The 10,456-nt window shown below is 46.5% G+C and overlaps 2 protein-coding genes and 1 pseudogene across 3 annotated transcripts in view; 2 read left to right on the top strand and 1 right to left on the bottom strand.

Moving 5' to 3' along the window:
- Nucleotides 1-10,456, bottom strand: part of LOC113217635 (neurobeachin-like protein 1) — a 346,454-nt gene that overhangs the window by 263,413 nt on the left and 72,585 nt on the right.
- LOC113217644 (larval cuticle protein A2B-like) lies at nt 5,079-5,847 on the top strand (annotated as a pseudogene).
- LOC113217652 (cuticle protein 21-like) lies at nt 5,135-9,648 on the top strand. 2 transcript variants are annotated; one of them, XM_052263713.1, is made up of 2 exons: nt 5,135-5,163; nt 8,933-9,648. In XM_052263713.1, exons 1-2 carry the CDS (start codon nt 5,152-5,154, stop codon nt 9,578-9,580), a joined length of 660 nt encoding a protein of 219 aa, XP_052119673.1. In that variant the 5' UTR covers nt 5,135-5,151; the 3' UTR covers nt 9,581-9,648. The 2 variants fall into 2 exon arrangements, with proteins under 2 accessions (XP_052119673.1, XP_026293425.1); XM_026437640.2 differs by lacking the exon at nt 5,135-5,163 and adding an exon at nt 8,759-8,833.

The following is a 10,456-nucleotide window of genomic DNA, read 5'->3' as shown; positions in this document are numbered from 1 at the left end:
GCCCCCGTGCACTACGCCGCCCCGGCTGTGCACTCCTACGCCGCCCCCGCTGCGTACGCTCACGCCCCCGTGCACTACGCCGCCCCCGCTGTTGCTAAGGTGGCCGCCCCTGTTGCCTACGCTGCATCCCCCTACGCTGCCTACCACCATTAAGTGCTCATATAGGCCTTCCACATTACCTCAAGTATTTATTGACCTGAACGTGTAGATAAGCAAATAAATGTGATATATTTCTAGTATTCAAGCACACCTTTAATTGATTCCTGTGGACAAAATACCTCAGGTAATGGACACACACACGTCGTAAAGTTAGTTGGGCAAACTCAAATAACTAGCTAACAAAAGATCTGGGTACTCACAGACAAATGTTTTTTGTTTTAGAATGTACTGTGTCGGGGTGGGGTGGGGAGGGTGTAACTTGTCAACTATTTTACTTTTTAAGGCATTCACGTTTCATTACATTGTATAACGTTTTTAATTCCGACCTATTTTCCGGCGAAAAAACCGCCAAGCGCCAAAAAGCAAAGCACACCCAGAAGACCGTAACTTTGACTTAACGAAATCGCGAACTGACGATATTTTCGTTGATTAGAAGAAAAAATTTCTTTAGCTCAACAGACAAAATTTGTTCAATCTGACAAAACTTTTGTTCTGTAAAAGAAATTTTTTCTTTGTATGAACGAAAAAGTTTTCTTTGATTTCTGGCACGAAATTTTGGTTGAATTAAGTAAAATTTCTTTAATTCAAAGAAACGGTTTTCTGGGTGCAGTGAGAGATAGGCCTCAAAAGCACGATACTTTACCCTTTACAAGGATGCCACGTGACGTGGGGTACCACACAACGCGGTAAAATCAGGCCCTATGGTAATCAGACCACATCCCTACTAGGCGTTACATTCCAGATATCCCGCCCCGTATTGGGCGTCCATTTCCCAGTAAAGTTGACACATCCCTTTCTTTAAAAAAATCTCCCACAAACCTAATAAACGCAGCAAATTTGTATAACCCATCTGTTGGGTGATAAAAAGAGACACTAAATGGCTCGAAACAATCTACAAGAATCCCAAACAGCTCGGAGTGCAGTGCAGCCAAAATCTGATTAGCTCCCGTGAGGTCAACACTCGTTTAGTTAACAAAGCCGCCACACAGGGCACGTGGTGGCGCCACAGGCTAGTCCCGGCTTAGCACCGCTGCACTGCACTGTCCACAGAGGGCGCGCAAGTCTATGAACGGCGGCACAGAGGGGGGCGGAACGGGCAGGACAGCCTGCGGACTCCTCGCTGGAGAGACGTGAGGGGTATTACCGCCATGAACCGGAGCGGCTCCGGGGCCCTGCAACTGTCAAACCACGTCCATGAAGCAGTCCACGGTAAACTATGTCGATTTTTTTGAGGAGAAAGGAAAAATATTAAGAAGCTCATTATCTTAGGAAATTTTCTCAAATTTTAAGGAAGTGTTTCAAAAAATGTGCGAATTTTGTAAGAGTACTTCCTCAACAACTCAGGAGTTCTCCTTCAATTGTAGAAGTTCCTAAAATTTTGACACTTTTCCTCAAAAAAAAAAATCAGTCATCGTTTTGACCGTCTTCGGTATTGCTCCGACTGCTGGACAGAGGGTCCGTTGCGAACGCTAAAATCTTGTCGCGTCGTCGAACCGCCTAGGCATCCGGTAGCAGGAGAAAGGCTGGGCTGGCAGTGGGTGAGAGATGCGGGAGAGGAGGGGGTGCGGGGTGAAGTTACCCAGCCAGCACTAAGGGGCCGTTTAAAAATGACGTCACACACCCTGAGGGGGGGGGGGGGAGAAATGAACTGTAAGTATACTTTATTGTGTATTTGATGAAAGTTAACTTCCAAATGTTAACTTTATGTAAACATTAAGTCCAACTTGAACCCCTTGTCCGAAATTTCTAGTACTTTGTGTATACTTTAAAGTAACTTTTGTGTAGTAAGAGTTAAGTTCCAGTTAAGCAGTGGTATAAAGGTAAAAGTTAAGTTTTTTCCTCACGAACGTGACTAAATGTGACCATAGGGGGGCAAAGGCTTGTGCTGTCACGCCTTTCACTACTTTGCATTGCCTGTTAAAAATACGCTAATTCTACCCTGTCATGGGTATAATTTTCCAAAAATTGTAGCACAGACCGGTCAACCTAGAACATTTAACATCATTTTTAAAAGTTAGATGTTGCGATTTGATCCTATCTATTCACCTTCACAGCAAGGGTGAAAAACATCACTTAAAAGTAATCTGCAGGTATTATAGCTGAGAGACAAAAGACAGGTAATTACAAAATGAAGGCAGACGCTGCTTTTCAGACAGCACGATGCACCTGGACGCCCTTGGGAAAGCGGACAGACTCAACTTTGAGCCCTTTCCTTCTTTTTATCCTGCTTCGCCAATAAAGCGGGCCAAAGAGGTAGGCCACAAATAAGAAAAGGGAAAGGAAAGAAGAGTGGAACGAGAGGAGGGGTGGGTGAGAGACGAGACGAGGATGAGAGAATACATGTGCAAGGACAAGGTCAGCATGACGGCGAGCCACGCCCGACCACGCCCCAAAGCCGCACCGCGTAGGGCCGATCGTCTGCCGGTCCACGGCGGGGCAGCCCGGCGGGGACCGCCCAGCAGCGTCCTGGACACCCTTCTCTTAAACGGAGCAAAGCAACACCCACTATAACTGTAAAGAAATAGATTTGTTCCTGAAAGGGGTTGAGATGTGCAGGTGCAGGAAAACGTTCCCTTCTTAGCATTAAAATTGTCCATTTACAATTAGAAAGAAAGTCGTTCAGTATTCGGCATGGGGAGATGAAACAAGAATTTTGAATATGACACATACACGGTAAAAACAATGTCTGGCTTGAGGAAAAAAGGCAAAATTTTAAAGACCCCCTTAGTTTGATGAAAACTTTCCAAATTTCAAGGAAATCTCCTCGAAATCTCCTAAAAAAGATTGGTATTTTCCCTCATTTTTTAAAAAGATTCCTTACTGAGGTGAGATCCTGAGGAGTTGTCCTTAAATATGAGAGTTCCTCAAAGTTTCCCCTTTTTCCTAAAAAAAAATCAGACGTTGTTTTTAGCGTGCATGGTTACGGTTACACATAGTCATGATCTGCAAGTTCTAAATCTCAATGAATGCAAAAGAGATAAATCTGAATAGAGTTTGATTCAAAGCGCAAAGAATAGTTGTAGGTCTCACGGGAAAATTGTCCGTGGAGCGTGTCGTAGAATAATAGTTCAAAAATTTAAAATTTCAAGCGCTATGTATCGGCTAAGAACTCAGTGAGGAGCAAGATTCGAGATTCATATATTTACAACATATTTTGTAAATATTACAAACAAAGTATATCGTAAATTTACGAGGATATTTTTCACAGTGCTGCACTCTAAACGCCAAACGCAAAATAAAGTATCATATATTCTCTCAAACGGCCCCTCCTGACCTTGGCAGGTGAAGCGGTATAAAAGGTTCATTCGTGGCCGACCGACCAGCCGGCCACCAGACCGCCACCCTCACGGCAAAGAGAAGATAACATCCCGAGGCTCGGCCCTTGGGACCTTGGTCGGGGTCCGCCTCCGCCAGCCCTTGCTCGCAGGCCCCCTCCACGCCACGACCGCGCAGTGCCACGCATCGATATTCGCCGCAAACAAAATGTTTGCATAAAAAACAAAGCAATAACAAGAAAACGAACACTTTGGACCGAAAAGTGGTCCAATAGAAATCAATTCAAAACTATACGCACGGTAAAGTATCAGATTTGACAGTAATAATTCCGATCAATTCCCACTCAATATAACGAAGCGGAGGGGCGGCAGGAGGGCCTCGATCGGTTATTTGCATACGGCCGTGAACTAGTTACCGCAGCTGGATGGGTGGCCCAGAAGGCGCACAAGGGACTCAGTCCCGCTAACCCGCGGTAAGACACTATTACGCCCTAACCCGTCCGCATTTTTGTGTGCAGGTTTTTCTTCCGCGCGCGGGTTCGTCGGAATTTGAGACGTCGAATACAATGAAAAAAAAATCGCAACTCGATCGAACAATATTTAGTATCCGCGCAACGCAATTACAATTTCGAAAATTCACTTAATAAAACCAAAATTGAAAATTATGAAAAATTGCAAAGTTCGCCCCCTTACTAAACACGTCATTGTAGGACCTAAATATCAGAATTTCGTTCGTTTGGACGTACCTCTCATATATTTCGAGATTTAACCAATTTTAGCCATTTTAATGCATATTTAAAAAAAAATGGCTTAGATCGGCAAAGATCGGCCAACATCTCGAAAATTAAGAGAGGGACGTAGAAACGGAAGAACTTTTGGATGAACTTGGACACAGTTCACAATTCTTTCACGTAATACTATCAATGGGGTGCAGCTGAGAATTTTACGGCCCAGCATACTTTTCGGAAGTGTCGCAAGTTTAAACACCAGCTGACGTATAACCTAGTTAGACACCACAATGTGTCTAGAAAATGCACACTGGAACTTGAACATCAATTGGCGTGCAAACTTTTTTCACAATTATAGTAATAGAAGACAGGGTGGCAAGAGCGCTTTTGGCCATCAGTTACACGGTAAACACGATGTCTCATTTTTTGAGGTAAAAGGGAAAACTTTGAGGAACTCCCTTGATTTGAGGGAAAATCCTATGATTTCGTGGAAGTCTCCTGAAAAATTGTGGGATTTTTTAAAATCATTTTTTAAGGAGATTCCTCATAGTCTGAGGCGAGATTGGAGGAGTTTTTCGCAAATTTGGGAGTTCCTCAAAGCCTTTCCTTTTCCCTACAAACTCGTGGGCGAAATTGTCAGTTTTGTCCCCCAATCGCGACAAAATTTAAGATAGAATTGAAGATTAAGACATGTTATATCCACCTTCAACCATCCCGCTTTCCGCATGGTCGCACATTTTCGCGAATGCGCGAGCTCGGAAGATGGTGGGAGGAGACAGGAGCCGAGGAAGGAGAAGCAGTAACGTGGTGGGATAGGGGGATGGGCGAGGAAGCCCAGCGTGAGGGGTGTGCGCCTCCTGGGCCCAACGGGCTGCAAAAACCGCTTTAGGAATTGCATCAGATAAAGTGAGCAGGGGGCGGGTATATAAGCGCAGCCGACAGAGTGCACCGACACTCTTCGTCCAGAAGCAGCAGCCCCCTCATCAGCCATGGCATTCAAGGTACACCCCACGGATAACGGATACAGTGCAGTGATTTAGTGTTTAGTGACTCACTCAGACAAGAAGTGAACACAGTGGATTAAAGTCATCTACAACGCGAATGAAAAAGGTTTCGAAGTGTCAAGAGATTACTCAGTGCAGTGTTTCTGTCCACAGTACATCGTGTTCGCCGCCTGCGTGGCCGTCGTCCGCGCTGGTGTGCTGGCTCCCGCACCCCTGGCCTACGCCGCTGCCCCCGTCCTCGCCAAGGCTGCCGTCGCCGTCGACACCGACTACGACCCCAACCCCAGCTACAACTACGCCTACGACATCCACCGGCGACGCCAAGTCCCAGCAGGAGTCTCGCCAGGGTGACGTCGTCCAGGGCTCCTACTCCCTCGTCGAGCCCGACGGCAGCCGTCGTACCGTCGAGTACACCGCCGACCCCGTCAACGGCTTCAACGCCGTCGTGCACAAGGACGGCCCCGGCGTCGCTGTGGCTGCCGCCCCCGTCGTCGCTAAGGTTGCTGCTCCGGTTGCCTACGCCGCCCCCACCCCCATCGCCTACTCCACCCCCATCGCCAAAGTGGCCGCCCCCCTGGCCTACTCTGCCCCTCTCGGCTACGCCGCTGCCCCTGCCATCTACCACCACTAAGTTAAACATGCACCTATTTATTTCTCACCTAAAATAAAAAAAACTAAATATTTGATTCTTTTCATAAAGTATTCCCTTTTCAGAGGTAAGAGCTAACGCATACGCATACATAAAACATGATAGTTCTGACACAGTATCATAAAACATATCTAATACCATGCCTTTTTGTTTAACTGAAGTAAACACTGAGAAATCATTTCCTGTCGCGCATTGGGCGGTCGTCCAATGCGTAATACCCAGTAGTTCCCGTAATACCTTGATAGTTCCCGACACTAAAATTATTGAGCGTAGCAACAAAATTTCGAAGCTCAGCAACAAAACGTTGCTGTCCAGGGCAAAACTGTTTAGTGCGTCCAAACTTTCGGTCTCGGTACAAAACATTTTTCTCAGAGCATGTTTTTAATCAGCTAAATCGCTACTCCTCTTTCCATTATCGAACTGTCTGGGCCTCGAAACATGAAACATGATGGGCACACACAAAACTTTTAGGAACGTTCTTGATCACACTCACCAATTTCTGTGAACCTCGCAAACTCTTGCGTATTACTTCAAGAGCAGTTATGAACAAAATTGTTCATAGCTGCTTACGTTTGTCCATATTTGTTCACAATTCAGTACAAATAATATGCCATAGCGCAGGTACACAAAAAAATAATTCAAGCTGCGTACAAATCGTAAGAATTTATTATGCACCAACGCAGGCAATGGACGACAATTTTCGGCAGTCTAGGTACAGACATTAAGTCACATATTTCTCAAGCTATCAGACAATCTTAGCAAACAAGCTATCTCCTAAAGTGCCTTTGCTATTCCTAATGTAGAACTGCTCTACAGTTGTAAGTGTAGAACTAAAACGTTCTGCATCCAGGACAAAAATCTTTTTTTCTGATGAGACCATCGTCTTTGTATTAAAATTCTCTTTCAAACTAGCATGAAAGGGTTGCGACTTAAATTAAAACAGATACGCGAAAGAATACGAATGTCATTTTAGGACTCGTTATCCGTTTCAATTTAACGTCGCATCTCTAGAAAAAATGTCCTTAATCCTGCTGCGGAAATCGCACTTGGAACAGCAGAACTTTCAGGAGTTTCTACACTTATAACTGTAGAACATGTTCTGCACTTGGATTAGCAGATTGTTGACAGGTCCTCTGGCGACTCACAATCAGCCTTTCGTCGGCGGTATGCAAAATAATAGGGAAAAGGGAAGTTGTTTGCATGGACTATTGCGTTGAATTCCAATTCAACCAATTCAACCTTCAACAATTCGACACGTTTCACACGTCACAAATCGAAAAAGTACTGGTTAAAAGAGAAAGTGACACATTTTTGTTAAAGACCCTGGAAGATTAATGCCTCTTCTGCAGAAAGCACAGGGAAAAAAGAACACTTGACAAGAAACAGCTGGGCTGACTAGATTCGAACCAGCACCATAAGTTAATTTATGTTTCGGATATTGCAATTGATACCTTTTAACTTTTTAACATTGAATCACGGCGCCGTATAGAGTTCGCGATTTCACGGCCCGATGGACAAAATGCTAACAATCAATCACTAATACAGTACACGACAAAGGCCGGCGCCCTCAGTTTGGTGTGGGAGACGTTCAAGGGAAGCAACTCATGCCTTGGTCCGTCCCACCAAAAGCGGCTCCACCCGGCTCCGTCCTACCTGAGCGGGCCGCGAGGAGACGACCGGTTCAGACGAAGGCCCCACCCGCCGCGTTTTGACGTACAAGTGGGGTCAATGGATTATGCATTTTCGTATTTTGTTTTAATCGCTTTAAAAAAATCCCTCCTTCTTACCTATAAACAGGGTACAAATGGATACTTCATACCTCATTGAGTTAATTAACTAGAACCTTTCGCAAAAAAAAAATCCATCCAATTCTAGAAGAAAACATAAAACATATTAAATAAAGTATTCTGGTCAACGCTCTGCTTTTAGAGAATGCAGGTGTTACTGATACATAAAAAGGCAAAAACCCAAAAAATTGCAGCTTTGTCGCTAAAGACGCTACAAGACTCCACCTGCGCGCACTAAATCAGGCATCGAGCCGTCTGGCCCGGGGCGACCCGCGGGGCGGGGCTCTCTGGTGTGGGGGGCGCGAGTGTGTAGTCTGCCTTGTCTGGGTCAGGGTCGGGAGGCACCTCGGCACCGCCTGCCCAGCCAGGGACAGCCAATAATAACTCGAGCACTCAATTAGGCCCCCCCTTCCTTTCCACCAGTTTTGCCTGAGTTTCCTAGCGAATCCGCAAACGCGCACATTCTCTCATATTAGTAAAATTACAAGGGCGTTAATGTATCTATATCCATACCTAATCAACTTTTCAGACAGTCCCCAGTGGCTGCCTTTACTCGAAGATAGAAAATTTCTGTTATTGTTGATTGATAAAGATAGCCGATAAATACTGCCGATTGTTTACAGCTACTTGAATCAGGTAAACCCGGTCGATTCGATTTTTCGAACACTAACTTTTAGTCAAACAAGTACAAAAAAAGTTAGGTGCCTCCTATGAATCAAACTAAAGAAAAAATAACGGAGAAACTATTGACACAGCCCGGAAAAAATCAGAGCAGATATTAAAGACATTGCCGAAAAAAAATTATTTCATTGTTTGACCTCATGTTAAATTTTTAAAGCTGTTTGTTTATGTACTTATTATTCCACAACATCACCAATAGAGCGAGTTCGAGTAGCGAGAGAGGCTACTGGAAGGTTCGAGTAGCAGATTTATGGACGACTACAACAGGAAAGGAAGAATTAGAACCGTGATGTCAGATACGCAGAGATAGTAAGCAGAAGAGGAGGGGGAGAGGGGCAAGGGTGAAAAGCGAGACGGCAGGTGAGAGGGGAGGCGGGGGGCGTGGGGAGGTGCCAGCCAGAGACGCACCTCGGGGAGGAGGTTGCTGCTGCAGCGAAGCTCCTCCCGCCGAAAACGAGCGATGGTGGACCAGGTATAAATGGACAAGCGAGATGGCTGACCAGCACATTCGGCAGCCGTCCACAGCAGAACAGCAGTCATGGCATTCAAGGTACGTTCTAAAGAGTCCACAACGACAAGTTCTTACCACATTTAGCTATCGTTTGCAAGAGTTCCCACTAATCACGCTTTATGGTGTTTCCTCCTCCAGCTTGTTGTCTTCGTCGCCTGCGTGGCTGCGGCCAGCGCTGGGGTCATCCCCGCCGGCCCAGTGGCGTACTCCGGCTACGCCGCCCCCGCTGCGTACGCCCACGCCGCCCCCGTGGCGTACTCTGGCTACGCTGCTCCCGCCGCGTACGCCCACGCACCCGTGGCATACGCCGCCCACGCCGCCCCCGTCGTCAAGAGCTTCGCTGCCCCCGTTGCTTACGCCCACGCCCCCGTTGTCGCCAAGGCCGTCGCCCCCGTGTCCGTCGACACCGACTACGACCCCAACCCCAGCTACAGCTACTCCTACGACATCCAGGACGCCCTGACCGGCGACTCCAAGGGCCAGCAGGAGACCCGCCAGGGTGATGTTGTCCAGGGCTCCTACTCCGTCGTCGACCCCGACGGCACCCGCCGCACCGTCGAGTACACCGCCGACCCCGTCAACGGCTTCAACGCTGTTGTCCACAAGCAGCCCCTGCAGGCTGCCGTGGTGAAGACTGTCGCCGCCCCCGTTGCCTACGCTGCCCCCATCGCCAAGGTCCACGCCCCTGTGGCCTACGCCGCCCCCATCGCCAAGGTCGCCGCCCCCGTAGCGTACGCCCACCCCGCCCCTCTGGGTTACCAGGCTGCCGCTGCTTACTACCACTAAGTCAACACCAAAGTCCCCTCATTATAAATAGTCCATCCCCACGCAATAAAACATCACCAGTCCCACCAGCCTCCGACTACTTATTGCATTTTACCTTTGGTGACTACTTACTTTTTGACACTTGCCGAAGTCTGGGATAATATTCACTCTAAATGTCCAAGATTAAATCGTAACAAGAACCGTACTCTTTGGTCCAGACTGAGTTCAAATAGAATATACACCCAAAAAATGTGTTTTTAATTCAAGATGATACCCAAAATTTTAAAGCAAATAAGGATAAATTTCATCCCTGTTTACTTAATTTAAGTGTAAATAGGGGTTTAAATAAGTACATTTGCCTTAAAATTTTGGGGATCATCTTGAATTGAAAACACATTTTTTGGGGGTGTAACAATGACGATACTCATTTGGTAACTACTGGCAAGTAACAATTTTGTATCTGCACTCAGTCATGTGCACAGGAGTCTAGTGATATTTACAATAAGTGTTCTTAGAAATATAGAGTGCACCTTACCCCACCCAACGCCCAAAGGAAGTGTTAGCTCCACAAACACAGTGGTTGCCTACAGTGACCCGATGGAGATGTTACGACCTTGTGCGTGCGCGAGCGTGTCAGGGCTGGGGCGGGGTCTCAGCCGTTCTTGAACTGGCCTGCCAGTTAAGCGAGGTGGTGCGCAGCAGGTTGGGGCATCAGTACGTGGTCTTTTAAATGGCACGTAAATCTAGAGACCTTGTAAGGCTTATTCAAATTTGAACATATGATTCGGAAATTAGGTTGTTTTTCACCATTGGCCTTTAGTTTAGGAAATAGGAAGTGGAAAATCTGCCACATTAAGTTAGGCTACACCGACACCAGTAAGATTCTAACACAAAACA

This window comes from Frankliniella occidentalis, unplaced genomic scaffold (assembly GCF_000697945.3).
Source record: "Frankliniella occidentalis isolate FOCC.00 unplaced genomic scaffold, Focc_3.1 Scaffold13, whole genome shotgun sequence".
Taxonomy (NCBI): Eukaryota; Metazoa; Arthropoda; class Insecta; order Thysanoptera; family Thripidae; genus Frankliniella; species Frankliniella occidentalis.
The sequence above is the reverse complement of the archived record's forward strand: the minus strand, read 5'-3'. Positions and strand labels throughout refer to the sequence as shown.